We start from the raw sequence: 25,066 nt of genomic DNA on the forward strand, positions 1-25,066 counted from the left end.
GAATTGAATATGTTTTTTTTAATTTTGTAGATGGTGTTTGAAAATAGCATTAAGGTTGTAATGATGTAACATGGTCAGGTTCAAATACGAGCTCGTATATCTGGTAATCTTTGTATTTCTCGTATTTTTATTTTATTCATAGAAAACGAAATGAGTTTTAATTGAATCTTCACTTTTATTGACTGACATTTTAAAGATTACTGTCATTATTCTTATGAGAGATTTAATGTTTATTTTTCAGGATGTGAAATTATTACACTGGCTACATGGAATACTCATGGAGAGTGTTGGCACTTCATATGCTGTTGCATATCTTGATGTACTTCAGACAATCAGATCAAAGGTATGTGTTATTATTTTGTTAAATTGTGATTTAAAATGAACTTTTGATAAGAGGTGTTTGAACTTATGTCATTATTCATTAATGACATAATGACTTATCTACAAGAATAGTCATTATTCATTAATTATAGACAATCATCTTTATTTATTTTTTTTATGAGAATCCCACCACTTCTGGTGAGTGAGAATTTTATGACTTTTTTATGAGAATCACATTACTACTGTTTGTGGACTAAAGGATAGATAATCTAGTAACTTTGCTATAGACTAGCATTTACCTTTTTCAGGCCTCCAAACAAAATCATGAAGCATTTAAAGAAGTTCACAAACATCCATTCCACAATGGTGGGATTCAAATCCGCATGTTGTCAGTTACAGAGTAGACGTATTATCCACTCAACCACTAGGACACCTTTATAAATGGATGGCCAGATATAAAAATATCTTTGTCTAGCCTTTTCATGAATTATGTAATTATAAATGATATAATTAAAAAAAAAAATTATTTTTTTATAACTAATGGACTGTGAATTAGTTTATTGTTTTCATATGTTAACCCTTCCCTTTCATTGTATATATGGCCTGTTTCCATCAAAGGGATACCAACATATTAGTGAGTATTCACGCTGAAAATGAGAGTAGGAAACTTTGTAAATATAAGAATTTAATAGTTTCTACTTTTTTTTTTTTTTGCATATTATTTATTATAAAGTTTATTTTGGGAAAAAAACAAACAAAAAAAACCCCAGCACTACTAACTGATTTTATCCTTTTTACAGGTTCCTGCTCTTGTTGACAAAATATTGTCTCTCTCTACACATTCAACAAGATCTGGCAGCTCTACTTCAGGAACAAATTCTGATACATTAAATCAGCTTCTTAAGAGACCATGGGATCCTATTACATCTTTACTTAATCAGCACAAACCAGTATGTTTTTTGAAAACAATAGTGGTATGTTTGAAAAATAAATATGAAGAATGAATTAGATTTATAGTATTTTGGAATAATAGTCAAATACAGAAAATATCACAAGCATGTTTATAAAAGTATTTTATGGCAAAAATTGTACATTGTGAATCTACAATTTTAGACATTCACTGTAGTGGACAGTACTCTAATTGAAATTACATGTTGTAATAAACAAACATCCAAAAAGTCGCAGCTGGAGTCCTGTAGTAGCAGCTCTTTTAAGTCACTATTGTGATCAAGAAAGTGTAAAAAACAATTCACTGTAGTGAACTGAATTTGACAGAAGATGAAATTCATAATTCTCATGTCATACGAGAAGCAGCTAAAGAATTGTCAGTACCCTTGACCATTTTGTTTAATTTGAGTCTCGGGTCTGGGTTAGTCCCGAGGGGGTGGAAAGAGGGGAAAATAGTTCCACTGCATAAAGGTGGTTCCAAGACTGCTGTTGTAAATTACCAACCGATTAGCATATCAGGAATCATTGTTTTCTTGACTAATTTCTCTTAGAGAAATTAGTCAAGAAAAGAATACAGGATTGGATAGATGAAAATGGGATATTGTATGGGGGACAACATGGTTTTGTGAAGGGTAGATCATGCCTCAGTAATTTGCTCACGTTTTATAACACAGTGATGGCTGAACTGGATAGGGGTTGTGGGTTTACAGTGATACTACTGGATCTTGCCAAGGCCTTTGATAGGATACCATATGGAACCCTAATCAGTAAACTGGAGCAGATTGGGATGGATATAGGTTTGGTGAGATGGATAGGAGGGTGGTTGAAGGAGAGATGCCAGAGAGTGGTTTATTCAGGAGTGAGTCAAAAAGACGTCTTGTGACTAGTGGAGTGCCGCAGGGCTCTGTTCTTGGACCACTGCTTTTCAATTTGTTCATCAATGATATTGGAAAGGATTTGAGAGGAAGTGTTCACTTGTTTGCTGATGATGCAAAGTTGGGTAGAGCAATTGTGAGTGCACAGGATGTCAAAATTTTACAGGATGATTTGGATAGTTTAGAGGACTGGGCTAGGAAAAATGGATGTCAATTTAATGTGGCAAAGAAGTGTAAGGCTATGCACTTTGGGGGGAAAAGAATAGCAGCAGTATATCGCATTGGTGGAACCGTACTCCAGGAGATTGATGAGGCTAGGTATTTGGGAGTGTTGGTGGATAGGGAATTGAAGTTTAGGGGGCACATTGCAAAAGTGACTAAATCAGCTCATCAAATCACTTGGCTTCTGAAAAATACTTTAACATGCAGAGACAAACAAGTTGTTGTTCCTTTGTATCGAGCCTTGATAAGACCCCATCTGGACTACTGTGCCCAATTATGGGCACCAGGGTTTCTTCGTGATGGGGAGGAAGTGGAGAGGATCCAGAGACGAGTGACCAAGATGATAGAAGATCTGTGGAATGAACCTTATGAGAATAGGTTGAAGATTTGTGTTTCAGAGATTGGACAATAGGCGAAGGAGGGGTGATATGATTGAGACATTGAAATTACTGAAGGGTTTCTACAAGATTGATCCAGAAGATATTTTTGAAAATATGACTGGTGGTGGGAGGACTAGGGGCCATGCATGGAAGCTGGGCAAGAGCGTGGTTGACAAGGGAGTTAGAGCTAGATTTTTACTTGGAGAGTGGTGAATGAGTGGAATAAGCTTCCAGAGTCTGTTGTGGGTGCTACGACCGTGAATGAGTTCAAGGCAAGGTATGATAGATACTGTGTCAATGTAGAATAGTTGTTCTTGACATGATGTTAGGGCCTCCCTGGATGAGTCTATCGACTCCTTGGAGTTGCGCGGAACAATAATAATAATCCACACTTTGAAAATGTCATTATAATAATAATAATATTAATAATAATAATAATAATAATCCACACTTTGAAAATGTCATTCATTGAATAGATATGCATTTATTTTAATTTAGTCTAAACAGCACATTAGCTATATAGAAGAGTGATGCTGTTGTAGTGAGAGATGAGTCAACTATTTTCTTTTGTTTCAGTATTTGGTGTGTTTTGCAAATATTGGGCTTCAGAAAAATCACTAGAACGATTTGGTATTCGCCCTGTCAAAACAGGAAATTTCTTGTTACATTTGTTGTAAGAAACACAGCTTCTTCTGCAGCTTGTCCCACTTAAGTAGGGTCGCTCATTTTGGTGAATCTCCTCCACATCCTCCTGTCTTGGGCTGTAACTGCATCCAAATTCTTCATCCTCAAGTCCTCCTCCACCAGCTCCTTCCATCTCTTCTTTGGCTGCCTGTGCTTCCTCCTCCCCTGCACATCCATCTCCATGACTTTTCTTCCCACATATTCATCCTCCTCCTCATCACATGACCAAACCATCTCAAACCTTGCCTCCTGTATCTTTGCTCCTGAGTTCGTAACTTTCACCATTCCCCTTGCATAGTCATTTTTCAGACGATCCTTTCTTCACATCACACGTCCACCTAAGCAATTCTCACCTCCGCAACCTCCATCCTGCTGATGTTATTTTTCCTCAGGGCCACAGTTTCCATAGCATATGTAATAGCTGGTCTCACTACTGTCCTATAGATTTTGCCTTTTAGATTGATCAGCACTATCTTATCACATAGTACTCCGGCCATCTCCCTCCAGTTCCTCCATCCCACTTCCTTCTCAGTGTCTCCATCCTCTTCCACTGTTGTACTTAAGTATCTCAAGTCCCTAAACTTCCTGATGACATTTCCTTCCATCTCCAGATCTGTTTCCTGGCTGCCATTGACTTTGCAACACATATACTCTGTCTTACTTCTGCTGAGTCTCATACCTCTCTCTTCCAGTACTTTGTTCCAACTTTCCAGTTTAGCTTCCACTTCTACTCTTGATTCTGTACACAGTACGATGTCATCCACATACAACATTGTCCAAGGTGTGTCTTCTCTCATCTCCTCCGTCACCACCTCCATCACAATATTAAACAGGAACGGACTTAATGCTGACCTTTGATGCAAGCCAACTGTCATTTGAAAACTTTCTGTCTCTCCCAGACAGTCTGAACTCTTGTCTTCACATTTCTGTACATCTCCTTCACCCTGACATATTTCTCCGATACCTTCTTCTCTCTTAGACACCTCCAAACTACTTGTCTTGCATTCTATCATACACTTTCTCCAAATCAATAAACACCAGATGTAGCTCCCATTGTTTCCTTTCGAAACTTCTTCATCATCTGCACATATCCTTCTGGACATGTATAAGCTATGCATTATGGAAAGGGTCACTACCCAGACCGGTTTCAACCCTTATTGAGGTCTTGTCAGTGGGAGCCAGACCCAGAGGCAATACTAAGTCCTTAAAAGGACTGGCTAGATGGGTGAAGCAAGAATGCTTTTCATATTCCCCGTTATCTGTAGAGGATAGGGTCTTATTGAGCTATATAAACCTTATTATTAAAATACTCTGGATTAGCAATAGTTGTTGGAAATTTTTCCACTTGGTTACACTATAAATTAAAGATACCAAGAAATTATATCCTTGGTTTAATCCTTTATCCAAGTGTAATTATATTGTATCTAAGATTATATTGCATCTGAAATATAATCAGGACAGTGCAACTCGTATATGGAAGCTAATAATTTCACGTCACTTGCCTTAGTATCCCATAATGCAAAGCACGTATCCTTATGGGTATGTATAATGCTATGCATTATGGAAAGGGTCACTACCCAGATTGGATGGCCTCTAGTTTTATGCAAGGGTAAAACTAGAGGCCATCCAATGAAGCTATATAAGGATGGTGTGAGTAGGGAAGTGAGAAGCAGGTTCTCTGTGTGGAGAGTGATTGGTGAGTGGAATGCATTGTTTGAAAGTGTGGTAAGTGTGGAAATTGTGAATAGGCTCAAGGCACATGTCGATGATGTTTTGGCATGAGAGTGTATAGATCTCCCATGTTGAGTCCTTTGACTTCATGGAGGTCAGATAATAATAAGTAGAGCAGACATTGTGGCCTTGCTGGAGGATCTCAATAAACTATGTGAGTGACAAGCAAGTGAAGCTATCAGTTTAATGTTACAAGGTCCTGACGTTTGGTGGGTTGGCAAGTTGGTTACACTATAAAATCTCCCATGTTGAGTCCTTTTCATGGAGGTCAGATAATAATAAGTAGAGCAGACATTGTGGCCTTGCTGGAGGATCGTGACAAGCAAGTGAAGCTATCAGTTTAATGTTACAAGGTCCTGACGTTTGGTGGGTTGGCAAGTTGGGATGCAGAGGATACTATTAATGAAAAAAATTTTGAAGAGGGTGCAAGAGATGAATGATCTTGGAGATTGTGGACAGAGAATTGAAATTTATGGGTCACACTGCTAAAATTGTGAGAACATCACAATGGATTATGGTAATAATGAAGAGAACATTGATATGCAGAAGCAATGAGGTTATGGTTCCCTCGTATAAGGCTTTAATCAAGCCACATATGGACTGGTTTTCAGGGCAGTGAGGATGTATTGGAGAGGGTTCAGAGAAGGCTTACTAAGTTAGTGTTAGGTCTGTGGAATGTCAGATAGGAGGAGAAATTGTGGGAATGCAGCTTGCAGAGCCTTGTGAATAGAAGAAGTGGGGATACAATTGAGACATATAAGTTGATGAGGAGTTGTTACTATATTAATGTGGAGGAAATTTTTCATACAGTAGAGGGAGTAGGACTAGAGACTTTCCCTGGATGTGGTATAAGGAGGTTTTGAGCAGGGGAGTGAGAAACAGGTTTTTTCTTTGCATGGAGAGTGATTGTAAGCGGAATGCATTGCCTAAAAGTGGACAAGTGCAAAAACTGTGAATGGGTTTGAGGCATGGTTCAATAATCCTTTTGCATGAGAGAGTATAGACCTCCTGCGATGAGTCTTTTGACTCCATGGAGGTCAAATGCTATTAATAATAATTAATCATAGATTAATCATATCTGTTGTACTTATATTTTTAGCAATGAATTTGTAAAAGAAAACAGTGAGACTGTGTGCTACTGTTTTCTGCACACTGCTATTAAATTTAATATCAATATCTGTGTATTAATAATGCTTGTTACAAACATGGGTGGTACACATTTCACACATTCAGATAATGGTTCGTTATCCGAATGTGTTAAGGAGTTATAAGAATGTGTTATAGTTAGCAATAATGGACACTCTTAATATACAAATATCAATATCAAATATAATAGCAATGTGCAAAAAAAAGTGGTGGCACATTTTAACCATTATTGCAAGGGAAGAGTGTTCATAGTGCATAGAGATAGTCAAGGGGTATCTGGAGGAAGCAATATCACACAGTATACCCAAGGTCAGGAGGGTAAATTGGGTAGGAGTTAAATGGATGAGTAATATCATTAAGCAAGAGCTGGAAAAAAAAAAAAAAAAAAAAAAAAGATGCAGTGGCAGATTACCCAATAGGTGCACTAGGAGCGTGCCTAGGGCCTCGTTGTCTCGAGGGATCTCAAAAATTACATAGCAAAAAGATATCTGGCTGTATCCCCGTGAACACACAGGGATGCAGCCAGGAATACTTTGAGGCATAGGGGTGACCATTCTATCCTCGTATTTCGGTTACGAAATCCAAGCATGCTTGGAGGATTGTGGGCCTTAAAGGCCTGTTAAAGCCATTGAGATAGATAGTAAAAGATAATATGCCTCTAAAAAATATAGAGACAATCTTAAAAAGATTTTTGACTTAAGCAATGCTAGTGGCGAGTGTTCTTTTTTAGTCTTAAAAAGAATAAAAAATTATTTAAGAAATAATGTTTATAGAAAATGATATAGTTATTATGTTAAATTATTTATGATAATATTATCAATCAATCTGTAGATTTAAAAGCACAAAAGGTAAGATTGTAAGTTATAATACTAACTAGACAAATTAAATAAATAATTATAAATAAAGAAAAAACTTGTTATTATTTAAGAATTTTGTCTTTTTAATATAAAAAAACACTTTTACATAAAGGGCCTTATAACAGAATTGTGCCTAGGACCTCAAAGGAACATAATTCGCTACTGAAAAGATGTTGTAGAGTATATATATATATATATATATATATATATATAAGGAGAAAGGTGTATTTTTTTTTCATGAGCAGGACAAGAAACAGGCAGGAAAGGTGATGAAGGCAAAATCAGATTATGAGAAGAAGCTGAGGAGGCGATAGGAAATCCTAAAGACTTTTTTTCATTATGCAGCAAGTAGGAGGAAGAATAACTCTGTACCATCTGCACTCATTAACATTAATGAGTGCAGATGGTACAGCAGAGGTAACAGAGGCAGACAAAATTGTCGAGTTACCGAATGACCATTTTGCAAGGGTATATCAACCAAGTGAAGATATTGTTATGGCAGAGGTGATTCTGATTGATGTGAGAACATAGGTTGATGAATTAGAGATACTTAGAATATTGCAGAATCTGAATTGCAGATATAGTTGTGGAATTGGATGGCATATGGGCTCACATTTTAAGAGAATGTGCAGGGAAGCTGGTGACGCCTTCAACTTGGTTGTTTAATTTAAGTCTTATATTTGGCAAAGTCCCAAGAGAATTGAAGGAGGGTAAAATAATTCCTTTGCATAAAGGAAGATTTAAGTCTTTGGCACATATAGACCAATTTGTATCTCAGAAGTGGTGGTAAAGTACTAGAAAAGTACTAGAAAAGTTGGTCAAAAAGAGAATTCAGGAATGGGTGGATAAGAATATGATACTCTGAGGAGAAGCATGAACTTTGTGCAGGGTTGGTCATGCCTTAGTAATTTACTAACCCTGGTTGGCCGAGTGGTTAGCGTGGCTGCAGGGTTAGTAAATTATTGTGGGCATGGATGTTTGTGATTGTCCTACAAACTTTGTGTGGAAAGGGAATCTGTGACCCTACCACTTATTCTAGCAGAAGATATCATTGCCAAAACCGTGTGAGGTACGGCATTGACCATATGGCGTCTACGGACGTCAAATGTGAAAAAAAAAAAATTATAATATTGACAGCTGAGTTGGATAAAGGAAATGTGGCTATGCGATGATTTTGTTGGATATTGCAAAGGCATGTGACAGAATACCACATGTAACTCTGTTATGCAAATCAGAACAAATAGGAATGGATATGACACTGGTTAAGTGGATAAGATGGTGGCTGCTGGACAGATATCAAAAAAGTGGTATATAGAGGGGCAGAATCAAGGTGAAAACAGGTAACTAGTGGTGTGCCACAAGGTTCCATTCTTGGACCACTACTGTTTAATTTGCACATAAATGATACAGGAAATAATCTGAAAGGAAATATTCCGTTGTTTGCTGATGATGCAAAGTTGGGTATGAAAATAGTTAATTAAAGTGACGTGGAAAGGTGAGGTTGCAAGATGATTTAAATAGCATGATAGTATGGACAAAATATGATGATTGTGAATTTATTGTGGAAAAGTGTCAAGTTATGCATTTTTGGATATAAAGATTACAAGCTGTGTGCTACATTGATGGGAATGTACTCCAGGAAATTGATGAAGCCAAGGATAGGAGTAGAATGGGGTAGGAGTAAATATAGAGTTGAAATTTAGAATTCATATTGATAAAGTAGCCAAGGTAATTTACAGGATTATTACTTGGTTATTGAAGAACACACTAATAAACCGAATTTATTAGTGTGTTCATTCCTCTTTATGCAGCCTTGATACAACCACATCTGTATTACTGGGCTGAGGTCATCTGGATTGTTGGGAATATGGAAGTGGTGGATAAGATCCAGAGGCGAGCAACCAAGGTGGTGAGTTATTTATCTGTGGAATGTTCCCTATGAGGATAGATTGAGGGTATGTGGATTGCAGAAGTTGATTGATAGCAGAAAAAAAAGGGATATAATAGAGACATTTAAGTTACTTAAAGAGTTTTATAGGATTGATGCATGGGAAATGAGTCAGCACTTGGCTAGAGGGGGGGGAGGAACAAGAGGTCATCCCTGGAAGCTGGGGAAGAGTGTGCTCAGCAAGGGCATTAAGACTAGATTTTTCACTTGGAGTGGTCAATGAATGGAATGGGTTGCTTGAGTCAGTTGTGAGTGCTTTGTCTGTTAATGGTATAAAGGAGAGGTGGGATAGATATTGTGTTGATAGTTTGGGTTTCCAGTAATACAATAACCCAGGACATTAATAATAGTGGAAATGAGTTTTGAAATGAAATGAATTATTAATGAAAACATTAATAATGATAATAATATATATAAAAGATTCCTTGTAAAATTAAATGACTTTAAATAAATGAAAGTAAATTTCCTTTTTTTTTCATGGACATGTTGTAATGTTGTTAGGTAAAGGTTTATCACACATATCTTTCTTCAATATTTTATAAGATTGATTTTTAATGGATGTTTTTTTTTTTGTTCAAAACTCCCCCCCCCATAATATTTAAATCAGTATGCTTCAGTTGAATATTCGGTACTTTGGCCAGATCATGTTTGTGGCATCCCTAAAAATAAGGTCAACATTAGGATAGCTCCACCTAATGTATATGTTGATTCCATATGTTTGGTCAGAACATTAGATTCTGACCAAAGCTACGAATGGTATACTATGAAAAGGAGACTTATGAAGTTCTAAACTAGAAACTAAAACATACAGTTGAAATCATGACCTATTTTGCTTATTTTCTACAAGCACCCCTTGTATTAAATCATTGGCTTTTTACTGTGGTTAAATTAAGACATGAACGATATGTATTTTAAATATATATTGAAAGAGGAATGATATAAGAAGAATAATTTTTGGCATCCCTTTAGAGAATCTTCATGTTTACTTTAAAATGTTTTGATGAAACGACATCAGAAATTATAAATGGTAAAAATATATAAACAGCTACTCCATGCAATTAATAAATTAAGCTAACCAAACTGCTAAAACTCATCTAACCAGTCCTACAGTGAAAGAAAATTTTCCAACACATAACATCATAAAACTGCTATGCATCCAGTATACATACAAAGTTTTTAAATACATATTTAAACATACTGACTATAAATTAGTTTTCACTACTAGTCACAAATTGGCCACTTCCTTAAAACCCACCAAACTTCACCCATACAACGAAATATTAGAACACCACAATGTAGTATACAAATTTCCTTACCAACATGACTGTGAAGTCACCTAAACAGGCTCAATGATCAGATCTTTATGTTCAAGACTACAAGAACATTGTAACATTTGCGATTGTAACATACTCATTCTGGATTATCTAAGTAATTCTTCTTCTTATTGTGCTATCTTCTATCGAAGGTCAGCGACCATCTTGGCAAACAAACTGTGCTCTTGTGCTAATCTGAGCAGTTGTGCACTGCTCTTTCCTGTCCACGTCTTGATGTTGTCAAACCATGATATTCTTTTTCTTCCTCTAGTTCCTTTGCTATCAATTCTTCCTATCAAAATAGTTTGTAGAAGTTGGTATTTGCTGTTTCTCATGATGTGACCAAGATATGATGTTTTTTTGTTTCTTGATTATTTGTACACGATGTTTAGCTTTGCCAATGGATTTTAAGACATCTTCATTGGTAATTTTTTCTATCCATGATATCTTTAGCATTCTTCTGTATAGCCACATCTCAAAGGCTTCGATTTTCTTGATGGTTGTCGCCTTCAATGTCCATGTTTCAACTCCATAGAGCAGAATAGACCACACGTAGCATTTCAGCATTCGGCATCTGACTTCCATGTTTAGGTCTTTATTGCAGAATGGTGTTCTCATTTTCATGAAGGACTGCTGTGCAACTTCAATCCTTGTCTTTATATCTATTTCTGGATCCCACCGTTCATTAAGCCAGCAACCAAGATATTTATATCTTGACACTTGATCAATATTTTTCCCATTGAGTGTCAGTTTCATTGATGAGGCTGGATGTTTGCTGATGATCATGTATTTTGTCTTGTTGATGTTTATATTTATTGCCATTCTTTGGCTTTCTATGTATACTCTGTCAATGAGTTTTTGGAGATCCATAATATTATCTGCAATTAGCACGGTGTCATCTGCATATCGTAGGTTGTTAACAATCTTTCCATTTATTGTGATTCCCTCTGGACATTCTTCCAATGCTTTTTTAAAGATTACCTCTGCATATATGTTGAACAGGAGTGGTGAGAGCACACATCCTCGTCTCACTCCTCTTTTGATGTTAATATCACTGGTGGTAATGTTGTCTAATTGAATGGTAGCTGACTGATTCCAATACAGATTTGTTATTAGTCTTATGTCTTGTTTGTCAGCCTTATTTGTTGAAGGACTTCTATTAAGTTAGTGTGTCTGACTTTGTCGAATGCTTTTTCAAAATCTATGAAACACATAAAGACAGATTTCTGTTTTTCTATGCATTTTTGTATCAATATTTGGGTACAGAAAAGGGCCTCTCTAGTACCAAAACCATTCCGAAAGCCGAATTGTGTTTCACTTAGAATTTTTTCACTTTTTCTATAAATACGATTCTGAATTACTTTCAAAAATATTTTTAATGTTTGGCTCATTAGACTAATAAGTCGGAAGTCACCACAGGAATTTGCTTTGGGTTTCTTTGGGACAGTGATAAATGTAGATTTGAGCCAATCTGATGGAAATTCATCACTTTCATATATTTTATTAAATAGTTTTTCAAGAAGTTTGATGTTATCTGGTTCTATTAATTTTAAAAATTCTGTTTGCACACCATCTGGTTCACTGGCTTTTCCTGTTTTACTTGTTCGTATAGCATTCTTTATTTCTCATTTCATGATTGCTGGTCCTTGAATGTTATCTTTTATATTTATAGGCTTCTGTCTAGTATCATTGAAAAGTTCTGTTACATATTTTATCCAAATCTGTGCTTTATTCTCTTCTTCTAGAACTATTTTTCCATTTTCGTCTCTTAGAGACACTATTTGCTTTTTCCTCAGTTTTCCAGAAATTTCGTTGATTTTCTTATACAGATTGAATTATATATCTAAGTAATAAGAAAAGTAAAAACTAAAACATTAATAAAAAATCAAATATCAGAAAAACTGAAATCGTGATCCATATGTTTGAAGAGAATCACACTCCACATATTGAAAAAGCTGTTATCATTTGCATACAAAATAACGAATCAGCATTAAGCATTTCAGAAATCACATCCATAATAAAGTGTGACAGGAATTCCATAAATGTCCACCATCTGTATGTGATTTCAGAAAGTTGGAAACTCCACCACATGCAGATTAAGCTAAGATTTCTGTCAATAAACAATAACCCAGGCCATTCAATGCAAACATAAAGCTGACATGACATTCTATGTAAACCCCCCCCCCACGATTATTCCTTTGAGCTCTGAAGATGATTCATACTATGAAATGGCTCACACTCCATAATTTCTATTTTTATCTTTTATTTTTAATTTTCAGTAGTTTATTTCAGTAGTATGAGCCCATTATAGCACCACTGTATGTATTCCTCTGTTTTTAATTTTCATATTTTTAAATTTCCATCTTTCAATATTCCATATTTTCATCTCTATTCTATTCCCTTCTGAAAAAAGTTCCATTGCATTTTTAATCTGATTGACAGTCCTTAAACTCCTTTTATAGCTCATTATTGTTTTAAGAATTCTGTTTATATATTTTTACTGTTTATAATTTCTGATGTTATTTCATTAAGAAAATTTAAAGTAAACATGAAAATTCTCTAAAGGTATGTAAAAAATTACACTTCTTATATCATTTCTCTTTCAATATATGTTTAAAATACGTATCATTAATGTCTTAATTGAACTGCAGTAAAAAGCCAGTGATTTAATACAAGGGGTGCTCCTTAAGAAAATAAGCAAAATAAGCTATAAGTATTGATTTCAATTTATAAGAGTAACATGAAAAAATCTCAGAAAAATAATATCTAAAATATAGTTAAAAATTTATTGCATAAATATTTTAATTGGTGATGGGATTAACTTTCTTAATTTTAGTTCTTACCATATTATTGGTAAGAACTAAAATATCTTATCATTGGTTTCTACATGGTTCATCCAAGTAGGGTCAGAATCTAGTTGACAGTAAGTAGAAGCATCAGAAAGTAAAACTGAAATTTTTGCACAATGTCCAAAATTAAGTAGAGGTATCAGAAAGTAAAATTGTAATTTTGGACATATTTTTTGGATATATTTGGACATATGCTCAAAATTTAAATTTTACTTTCTGATACTATTGTCAATTAGATTCTGACCTCACTTGGACGAACCATGTAGAAACCAACAACCTTTTGCACAACATGACTACATGGTCCATGGATCTTAAGAAAAAATTGAAATCCATGCATCTGTTAACTCCATGTTTATATGGATTGCCAAAAGTACACAAGACCAATATTCCTCTTCGACCGATCGTAGGTGGTATTAGCTCATCAAGTTATTTATTATCAAAACATTTTACTCATCTTCTAAAGGAGCACATTAGACACACCTATATCAAAAATACGCTACACTTTGTAGAAAAACTAGGAGAAATTTCTATCTCAAGAACAGACATTCTAGCTAGTCTGTATGTTGTATCGTTATTTACAAATGTTCCTGTGAACAAAGTTATGGTACTTATAAATAATCTGTTCCTCAAGACATCTCTCAACTCTATAAACACTGTCTCAACTCAGATATTTTCTGATGGAATGGAAAAACCTACATATAACTTTTGGGCCTTGCAATGGGAAGCCCTCTATGTCCTCCTTGTGCAGACTTATTCATGGAAAAGTTCGAAAAGAATGTCTTGTTATCTACAAATCCTAAACTGTCAATTTGGTGGAGATATGTAGATGATATATTCATAATATGGAAATATAATGTAGCTGAATTATATGATTTTCTGGCATCTATTAACTCCTTTCACAATAAAATCTAATTCACCTTAGAACTCAAGAATGAAGGAAAATTATCTTTTCTAGACATTTTAATTACAAAATAAGCAGATGAAGGCATTTCTCTTAGTGTGTACTGTAAGCCGACTTAAATAGGTCATTATCTACATTTCTCCTCGTTACACCATATTTCACAAAAATTGAGCATTGTATTGTACATACACTGAAAAAGAAGGCGATCTCTATTATAAGAGATGAAGGAACATTAACAAAGGAATTACATTCTATTCTTCAGCTATTGATCAGCAATGGATATCCTAGAAAATAGCAAAAAGAATACTACTCTCTAATCCCTCTCTACAACAGACACATGAAATTCATTACAGAACTTCGATTTCCATCCCTTTTGTTGGTGAACTTTTGCCAAAAATTGCTAATCTCCTGAAATCTCATGACATTAGAGTAGTCTTCAAATCAATTATGACAGTACAAAATCTGTTACTCTTACTCAAGGACCACAACTCTTTCAACAAACATCCTGGAGTTTGCAACATCCCATGTTCTTGTGGCCTTAATTACATAGGACAAACTTCGAGAATTTTAGAAATAAGAAAGGAACATATTGGAGATTATTTTTTTTTTAAATGTTGAGCCCATACACGAGAGGTTGGTAGATCAACTTATAGTACATTAGTACTGTGTATGGGGAGATGTCAACAACAGAGAGGACAGCTCAGGGTTGGCATTCCATTTCTCCAACCTCACCACAACATTGAATGGAATAAGAGCTCCATGCCATACATAGAAGAAGACTACAGCTCCTGCAACATAAAAGAGGCTACAATTTTAATCCACTTACAAGTTATCCTTAAATAGAAACCAAGGGATGATTCTTTGCAACATTTGGAAGTCACTCATCAGATCTCTAAACACATCGGAGTTTAATTTTTCTGCTAACTATCGGACGCACCTGCTGAACAATGACTAACCATGTGCCAGCATCTACACTCCATGTGTTTCTATTGTACTTATGTAACAGTTCCTACGTATTCAGTATTTTTTTAGTAATATATTGATTCATAATCAAAGCTTGTTGTTTATTTATATTTCTATGTTCATCCAAACCCAGATGAAGCTATGTGGCGAAACTGGTAGTAGTATTATCAAATCTTTATGAATGATAAACCTAGTGTTAGTTATTTTTATTACATAACAATAAAGTCATCTTAACCCATTAATAAAATGAATGCCAAGCCTGAAGATGTAGTATTACCACTGCTACTACTATGGTTTCTGAGGCTTTGGAAGAGTGGAAATGACTGAATTTGTGCTAACTGGAAATGGGCTGCACTTCTACTTCTTCTACTTGATTTCAAATTTACATGCCTTTATAACATTATTATAATATATTTAACATAAAAATGCTGAGAAAATAGAGTTAAAGTTTATTTTAAAAATTATTATCAATTTTCTGTAATACAACACTAGCATCATAACAAAGAGGACCACAAGGTCAACAGTTAACACACAAATTCAAATCAATTAAATAATCATGTTTAAAATTGAAAGTTACATGTATAACAATTTGTATTATTCATTTTCAAGATAAGTATTCTTTTCATTTCAAGGAATTGACATATAATGAGTCTTATTGAGTTTTTGCTGATGGAGAAAATATTCAGATTCCTTGAATAATCTTTCAAATGTAAACAGACTTGTGATGAAGTGTCATCATGTCTTACCATTTAGTATGGTGATCTGTATTAATTCCATGATTACCTAATTTTGAACATTTCAAGCTGGTGTAAATGGACGTAATTCATATGTTGAATTACGTCCATTTACACCAGCTTAATGGACGTAATTCATATGTTTGTGTCAAACTTAATCTGACTTTCCCGTTTGACAAAAATAGTTGAGATCACATAAGCAAGGAATGCATTATATACTAGAAAGAGATCAAGGATTTCTGAACTGGTGTGCAGGAGGTAGAAAACTGAAATTTTCTTATATGAGGAATGACATACCCTATTTGAATTATATCAGAGGGCTATTTAGACAGATAATGCATTTCATATTCAGTAAATATTAGATAATTTAGAGCCACTTAAACAGATCATTTTGTATATGATGAAATTCATGTGTTAATACTCTAATAAGAGCAAGTAACATAGGCTCAGTGCAAAGATTTTAATGACGCCCACTTCTGGCTAGATGGCTGATGACTGATGGAAGTCCAATATATATTCCAATGAAAGTAGGTGTTTTATAAACAAAAAAAAATTAATGATCTATTCAGAAGATGATATAGGAGACAATTTAAAAAACTAAAGAATTATCATTTTCAAGCTCTAAAAGTGAATTTGGTGCACAAAGGGATGCTCTTAATCTTATGGAGGAAATTTTGCAGGTTATTCTCTAAAGCAGATAAGACAGCATAAACATCATTCACAAAATAGCACCAAACACAATGTTGAGAAAATATGGTGATAAACATTTGTTGCTCAAATCCAACTATATCGAAACAACTATGAGCAGTCCTATTTCACCAGGTTTGGTGAAATAGGACTGCTCATAGCTGTTCTGTCCACTTTTTGGTAATACAAATATTACCATGATATTTCCAGATTTTTCGCTTGCTGATATTTTTTATTTTATTTTTATTTTTTTACTTGACAAAAGACAGAGTACACATCCTTAGTATCTTTCTCATGTATACTGCATTCCTTGCTCATATGACTTATAACATAAATCATATGAGCAAAGTTAACATATGGTTAGAATGACCAGTCTAACCATAAACTCCTATGGTTAGACTGGTCATTCTGAAGTTAGATGTGAAGAAAATGTGAATTGCATCCATTTCCACCAACTTGGTATATCTGAATTTAGTTATCCATGGCATTAATACATATTACCATATTAAATGGCAAGACATGACATTTCTTCATCACAGTGCTTTTAAATTTCATCATCAACATCAGTACTCACTGATGACTGATGCACTTTTCACTATTTCCTGCTTTTAAATTGCAGGATCTTCATTATTACATGGAGTCCAAGGACTCCAGTATGAGAACACTCTGCACCACATAACCCACCATCTACATTACTTAATCCATTTACACACTACATAAACCACCATCCACACATTACACTGTATAGCTCTTATTGCCAGTACTTTGACTATTAACTGCATGTGTTCTTTGGACATTTTGTCTGTATGTGAGATAAATAAAACTTGCACTTCCAGGAGAAAAATCTATCTTACCTCTATATCATATTGACTGATTCATTTTCAGTTGAAAGAATCTATATATAAAGCTTACTCTTTTCATGATGAGAAACAGACTTAGATCTTTTTTCAGTCAAAGGGTTCATTTTCTCATCATTCTTCCAACTATTCTACAGAAATATTAATTTAAGGAATCCTGTGAAGATTTTGTACATCAACCAAGTCTCAATAAAGCTGATGAATATTAGTTTTTCGCATGCAGGAAATAGTTATTTGGGAAATGAATAATAGAAATTATTTAATATCCTGTTTGTTTGTTTGAAGTGAAAATGATGTCATTTTCACTTCAAGTATGAATTTGCATCAACTTGTTTATGAATTTGTACATTAATTTTTTATGTTGTTTATAGTGTTATACTATAGCAATATAAGCCATTAGAATTTTTTAATAAACTTAATTCTTTTCCTTAAAGTATTTAAATGTAAATTTCTTACAATTTACAATTTTCTTACTGTTAAATTTCTTACAATGACATCCTCACACTCATAGTGAATTAATCATGTCACTCAGTTATTACAAGGGATTGCTTTTCACTTTAAGACAAATAGTTGAGAAATCGTGGGAATATGACAAGGATCCGTACTTAAGTTTTATGGATCTGGAAAAGGCATATTTTATGGTATTCTGAAAGGCATTAAGCTTTTCAGAATACTTCAGTTATATGGGGTGAATGGAACGTTATACAGAGAAAGAAGTTGTCAGTCAACAGTTAAAATTGAAGGAAATAATGAATATGGTTTAATGTAAAATCAAGGGTAAGACAAGGATGAACATTATCTCCACTCTTATTTATCATCTATATAGATCACATTATGAAAGAAAGTGGCATTAGGCCTGGTATAAGAATTGGAAATGTCAAACTTAGCTCTTTGCTTTATGCAGATAATGTACTCCTAAACACATCTAGTAGAAGTCTCCAGGATTCTAATTGAATAACAGCTGTAACAAATATGGCATAAAATCAGCAATAAAAAGACCAAAACTATGAAAATAGGCAGGAGCATAGAAAACTTCAGCTACATTTTGAATGGAGATCCTATAGAGCAAGTAAAATATTTCAGCTATTTAAGCACAGTTTTTGGTGAAGATGGCAGGTTTAATTTGGAAATAAACAACAGAATAAGCAAAGCTGTGGTCAGTAGCCAGCTGAATAAATTTATATGGAATAAGAGAGAAATTAGCCAAACCAAACTAGCAGCTTACAAGAGACAGTGCTTAAACTAGTTTTAAGTTATGGATCTGAGAATTGGGTTAGAAATAAGGCACTTGATCAAAGACTAGAGACCATAGATATGATGGTTCTGAGAGGGGAGCGAACCAGTGGCATCAATGGCAGAATCATATTAAAAATAAAGATATTAGAAAGGAATTTGGCATTATTAGTAAATGTGTCAGCAGAGCCAATCTAAGCTGTAATGGTTACTTGAATAGAATTGGTGAAGAAAGGTTAGCAAAACAGGTGTTTGATGTCAAGATGGCCAGAAAGAGACTCATAGGAAGACCAAGGTCTAGGTGTATTGATTCGGTTAAAAGCATGAAATGGTAGATATGACAATATTGAAGTTCTCATGGGTAATAGATTGATTTCAAGGAAAATTGTTGATAGGAGATTAACAATAAGTTAAACTTAATAATGTAGTGCTGTCATAGTAACCTGAACACCCCTTGGAGGTATATGTCAGGAAATTGATGATGATACTCAGTTACAATCTGTTTCCTGCAGTGGAAATGTATGCACATGTGAAAATGCCAGCAGAGGAATTGGTCATGTGAATGTTGTGTCATTCATTACTCTTCTTCCTCTTGAGGCTGTATCCACGCTCTTTGACATCACTGACTGATCATGTGCCATTAGACATTCACTATGTAAAATAAGCAAATGACAATGATATATTTAAATCATGAATAAGCATATATAAAATATGTCAAAATGTGTCAGTATTCATGTGGTTATTTACATTTTTATACAAAGACTAGTCACATGAAGGAATATGGTCCAAGTTCTGGACTCTCCTTTTCCTTCAAGAAGGGTGTATATCTTTGCTTGAAGATCAGTAACCAGAATGATAATTTATCACTTATGTGGGTAGATTTCATCACTAAACTGAATTTGTGTCAGTAGTTAATAGCATATTAGATCATCTTTTCTTTACCTTCCTTTGTCCTGATACAGGACAAAGCAAAAAGATGGGGATGTGCCATTTTTTAATAAGATTGACACATACCCCATCACCTTCTGCATCTACAGAGGCATTATTATTGTTGTGCTTGCATATTGATGTATGGTTCTCTTATTTTGTTTTCTTCAAATTAATAAAAAAAAATTCAATTGTATTTTTATCATGTTTTGTTATATGTGAAATCTAGATTGTTTATGTCTGTTACTAGTGGCACTGATGGGCTGGTGATGTGCAACTTCATCAGCCAGGCATTTCCCAGCCAAATGAAGCCTTACTTCCTGTGCCATGGCTCATTTCCATAAATGGGAATCTAGCATACCTGACAGGCATTGCTATCAAAAAATGTATATATCTTCCTTAGTCAGAGGAAATGTCAGCTCTTAGGTGGTATTAGACTTTCATTGGCTGATGAAACACCACCACTGCTACTACCTTGCATAATTATTGGAGGCCTGCTGGAGCTGGTTTTCAATCTCTGTAACAGTTCCCCTCCCTATTTACATATAGTGTGGATGGCCTCAATAGAAATTATGAAATATTTTGGACTGGAAATAATAGTCTGCCTTCAAAAAGAGCAAAACAAGCATTTGAACAAGTCAGAAATACCCAACAAGCAGTTATTCACTAAAGGCAATTGTTCTGTTCTGGAAGAATGACATCATATTGATTAAATGAAAACACTTTATTGTGGGTGTAACTTTAAAAAAAAATAAATGGCATGGATAAACTATCATTCCATTTTAAATTAGGATGATGCAACAAGGTCTCAGATCTGTCTTTGAACAAGCATTCATGTTTAAAACATCTTCTGTGAAGTGTTTGATATGGCTTTCCAAAAGATCATGTTCATGGTGACTCCATATGGTTGTTATGGACAGAATTAATTATGACAGAAAAGTCCTCCTCCTTGGGAATAAATTCACCTATCAAGAGATTAGTCATGATCTCACTATAAGTCAGTAAAATCACTTGAACTTTTTACTGGATGGTCATCAATTCCGACAGTAAAGAAATTACATATTTATTTTGGGTGGATGCCTAATTTTTATTGCTTACTGAATGGTTAAAAAAAATGTTTTTAGATGGCTCTTTATTAATATGAGAATTGAAGAAAATATTGTGGCAGAATTGCTGTAAATCTCCCATGCTGATGATCAGATACTGTGCAAGTGGTATGTAAACAGTAACAGTCCAGTATTGCACACAATAACATATGACAGTATTAGTAAGTTGCAACATTAGTTCAGTAGTCTAGGACATATGGACCTGTACTTGAGAAGATGCCCTTTCAAATTTTCATATGTATATCATTGTATTAAATGAGATATGTTCTCTCTTCTAAATGTCAGAATTTAAATAATACAGCTATGAGTATTGCCTTTAACGTTGTGTATCAAAAAATAAAAAATTTATACAGAAATATCAGTGTGACATATTCTGATCATTGTTTCTGGCTGACAATGTTCCACTTTGGCATCTTGTTCTCTAGGGTGCAGTGATCAGAAGGAGATCAGTTTCTTGTTATTCATTAATCTCTACACTCTGAACTGCATTATAAATGAAGAAATTTATAAAGATCCTCAGCTCATATTTTACACAACATAGTGCAGCTATGTGACAGAATAACTTGTCAGGCTGAGAAGTCACTGTGATGTTTGATCTCCTTAATAAAATGAAGAATCTTTCCATGGCAAATGTATGTAGCACAAACAAGATATTGTACATGCTGCAGTCTTGGTCCATGCAGATATACAGCAATACCACATTGCGGGTAGGAAGGATATTCAATTGACACTGATGATTATATTGAAAGAGTTTAAGATTTAAGTACATAAATATGAAAAAAAAAGATGCCTTGTGCCAAATACATTTTTCCCAGATCTCATATATTATTATAATAAAATATAATTTTCTTTCAGAAAAAGTTGCCTGGCATCCCTCTGATTTTGATGACACCTAGTGGACCAAATCAGCAGTCTGTTAATCAGATTCGTCGTATGAGATTTTGGCATGCTCAGTTGGCTGCTATGGGAAAAGTTGTAAATGTTGCATTTCATATGAATGGGGGGGTCAGTATCAACCAATGTTTGGAACATATAATTGGAGCCGTACATTCAAAAGTTATTGAGGTATGCTGTTTGTTGTTTACGTTTGTATAAAAAAATTTAAATTGGGTGTTTTTTGTGAATTACTACAAAAAATGACTATTTGTAATTAAACAGTGGGATGGGAATGTGATTTATCTCTTATTCTCTCTTTCTTATTTTTATTCTTTTTCCTTGGAAAGATGCACTTGAGTTTTTATTCAAAAACTAATGTTAATGGGGAATGGTTATCATTTTACATTATTTTTACTATTATTATTCTAGATCTCTGGGGAGTCAAGGAAGGCCCCAGATCATGCATACCAGCTCTTAAATTCATTTATGCTTGATGTATTCACTACTTCAACAGGCTGTTCCACCCACTGCTCTGTGAGAGAAAATTTTGCTCTCATCTCCTTAACTGCACACAAGTTGAGGTAGTTGAAGTCCCCTCCTCATAATAACTACCCACTCTCCACTAATTGAGCTTATTTGCTGATGCATACTACTCCCATCATCCTGTACATCCCCTATAGAAGAAATGAATTATATATGTTTTACCTCTGCCTCTATCTGACACCAGATGGCTTCAAATGCACTATTTTCACTGTCTACAGTTGTACACCTACTGCACTTGGTTGCAGTTCATCAGCTATCATCAATAATACTCCTTCTTTCCCACCCCAAATTATTTTCTCTCTATGCTCCCTGAACACACTATACCTTTCACATTCTATCACACTAACTATATCATTTCTGTTAGCCATGTTCTCATTAATGCCAGTAACCTTTAGCCAGGATGAACTAACCAATGCCAAAAACTCTTGCCCATCATTCAGAATAGTCATATTAACTAATCAGTGACCAGCAGTATGAATTCTGTCACTCGTGATCTACAGCTGATCATCTTGCTTTCGCCATCCACCTATGGACTCAGGCTATATAGAAATTTGAAGAAACTCTTGTGGTTGTCCTTGACATTTCAAAGGCATACAATTGAGTTTAGCACAGGGCCTTCTCACCAAACTCCCATTCAATGCTCTGCAATTGGATCACCAACTCTCTCACTGGTTGCTCACTGCATGTCATTGTGGACAGTTTACTCTTCTTAGATTTCCCCCACCAATGTAGGAGTACCCCAGGGTTCTGTTCTTTCACCTACTCTCTTTCTCTTATATATAAATGACCTGCTTTCACAGACTTCCAATCCTATCCATAGCTTTGCTGACAACAGTACACTCCATTCCTCCTTTTCATTTGACAAATGATTCTAATACTTGAGCACTTGTAGTGCTCAAGTATTAGAATCCTCAAGATTTACCATGACAAGGGACCTGAAATGCAGATCCTTGCTGTATCGCAGTGTGTGTGTGTGTGGGGGGGGGGGCAAGGACAATTTTGTAAACTTTAATGTCACCAAACCTCAGTTTTTATTGATCTCTCACAAGAAAGAGCTCACATCCCAATCCCCTTACCTTCAATAATATTGAGATATCCAGACATGATCAGATTTCTCTTCTTGGATGACTTGCACCTCTGATTTTTCCTAGCACAACCATATTTCAACTATAGCTTCTGCAGCTGCCAAAAAAACTTGGTGTAATTTTTTGCACAAGACACGACTTCACACCTTCACAGTTGCTAACTCTATACAAAGCCCAAATTTCCCCAGCCATGGAATATTGCTTCCATATTTGAGATGGTGCATCAAAATCCTCTAAGATTGCTCAATTCTATCTAGAAGAGGACACTCTGGCTAATTAATGATCCCTCTCTCTCACAAACCGACTTCAGTCCCTCTTTCACAGGCATTCAGTTTCTGCCTCTTCTATAGATACTTTCGTAGACTGTGCTGAATTGGCCACTATTATTCTTCCACTCTCCTCCAAAATCATTAAAACAAGAGCCACTGCTAACCACCAGACTTTTACAGTTCATCTTGAAACTCAAGATGAACCAACTTCACTGGCTCCTCTTTCATTCCATCTACCTCTGCCCTGTGGAACAGTCCCCCCGCACTCTGCCTTCCCCTTGTGTGTCGATCATATATATATATATATATATATATTTAAAAAAAAACAATGCTCCTGGCATTAGTGTACATAAAGTGCAATAGTCTCTTAGGGCCTACTGTTGTCCTTACACTTTATACTAACTTAGGCATTTTATGCACATTCTTACACTCAACTATCTTACTGGTAGATGTGTACTGGCTCAACAGTTTCTTCTCTAAAAGGTCTTGTTTCTCTGATTTTGCACATCCACTTTCACTTCATTCAACAACACTTTTTCCAGATTCTGAACACTAAATCCATTCAGATATAAACCATCCTTCTTGTATAAGTCCTTTCATCCATCAAACTCCTACATATCCACAAAGTCCGCATCGTTCCTCCTGCATAACCTAATCATCAACTCATTTGCTATTATTGCCCTCCTTCTCATCTCAACTTTGTCAACTGTGGCAACAGACTCACTATCTTAACTCTCTCACTCTTTTCTTTTGCTACTTTCAGTAACTCTTTCATGTCCTCCCTCATACCAAAATTTTCTCCTTTCAAATCATTCATTCCAGACACAAAAATAAACTCTTTCCCTTTATCCTTTTGCATTCTAATAGCTTTGCTAACATCGTTAATTTTTGCACCCAGGAAGCACGGTTTTTCACTCTCTCGCTAGTCACACCTCTTATGGTTGGATTGCGGAAAGACTCTCTACTTAATTTTTCCTTCTCTTTTAGTCAAACATTTCTTTCTCTTTTCTTGCACTACTTTCTTTCTGTTCTCAGCTGAACCACTCGCCAGACATTTCTGCATCTGCTCAAGTTCATGCTTTGTCTTTTCTATCACTCTGCACAACTGCACTATCTCCTCCCATTACAACCAACTTTTCATTCTTTACATCCGTCTTACTATTATTCTTTCAATCATCACTTTTATTCTCTTTCTCAGTCATGTCACTTTTAATCTCAACACTGTTACACACATTTTCACATATATTCTCTGTTCCGTCACCACTTCAATCTCTTGACCTGATTTGCTTTCATTCTCTCTCTCTCTCACCACTGTCACTTTCAAACTACAGTCCATTCGCCTTCAGTGATGCATACACTTTGCAGACATTGCAATGCACCAAGTTCTTCTGGTTGAATTCTTTAAACAACAATGCCTTGGTCACCATTGTTCTGTTTCACATTGGTGCCATGTAAAATTTACCATGCAGAAAGACTATATTAGCTATATTTAAATAAAAATTTTAACTTCAGCTAATTTTAACTTAAGCAAAGGGTGCTTAAGGGTCAAAGCTATATAACTCAGAGGGGGACCTCAACATAGCCTTCAAAGGAATGCGGAGAACCGACCAG

General features: G+C 35.1%; 1 protein-coding gene across 4 annotated transcripts in view; it reads left to right on the forward strand.

Annotated features, from left to right (window-relative positions):
• The window catches only part of Rcd1 (Reduction in Cnn dots 1), a 234,562-nt gene that overhangs the window by 106,620 nt on the left and 102,876 nt on the right, over positions 1-25,066 (forward strand). For 3 of the 4 annotated variants that reach the window (XM_090391133.1, XM_090391131.1, XM_090391132.1), the window contains exons 5-7: positions 242-343; positions 1,122-1,295; positions 21,538-21,747. In XM_090391133.1, the coding sequence (XP_090247259.1) occupies positions 242-343; positions 1,122-1,295; positions 21,538-21,747 (486 nt within the window). The remainder of the gene's footprint in view (positions 1-241; positions 344-1,121; positions 1,296-21,537; positions 21,748-25,066) is intronic. The other variant, XM_090391134.1, reaches the window with a different exon arrangement.

This window comes from Typopeltis vanoorti, chromosome 4, assembly GCF_054136105.1.
Source record: "Typopeltis vanoorti isolate ZY-2024b chromosome 4, IOZ_Tvanoo_1.0, whole genome shotgun sequence".
NCBI lineage: Eukaryota > Metazoa > Arthropoda > Arachnida > Uropygi > Thelyphonidae > Typopeltis > Typopeltis vanoorti.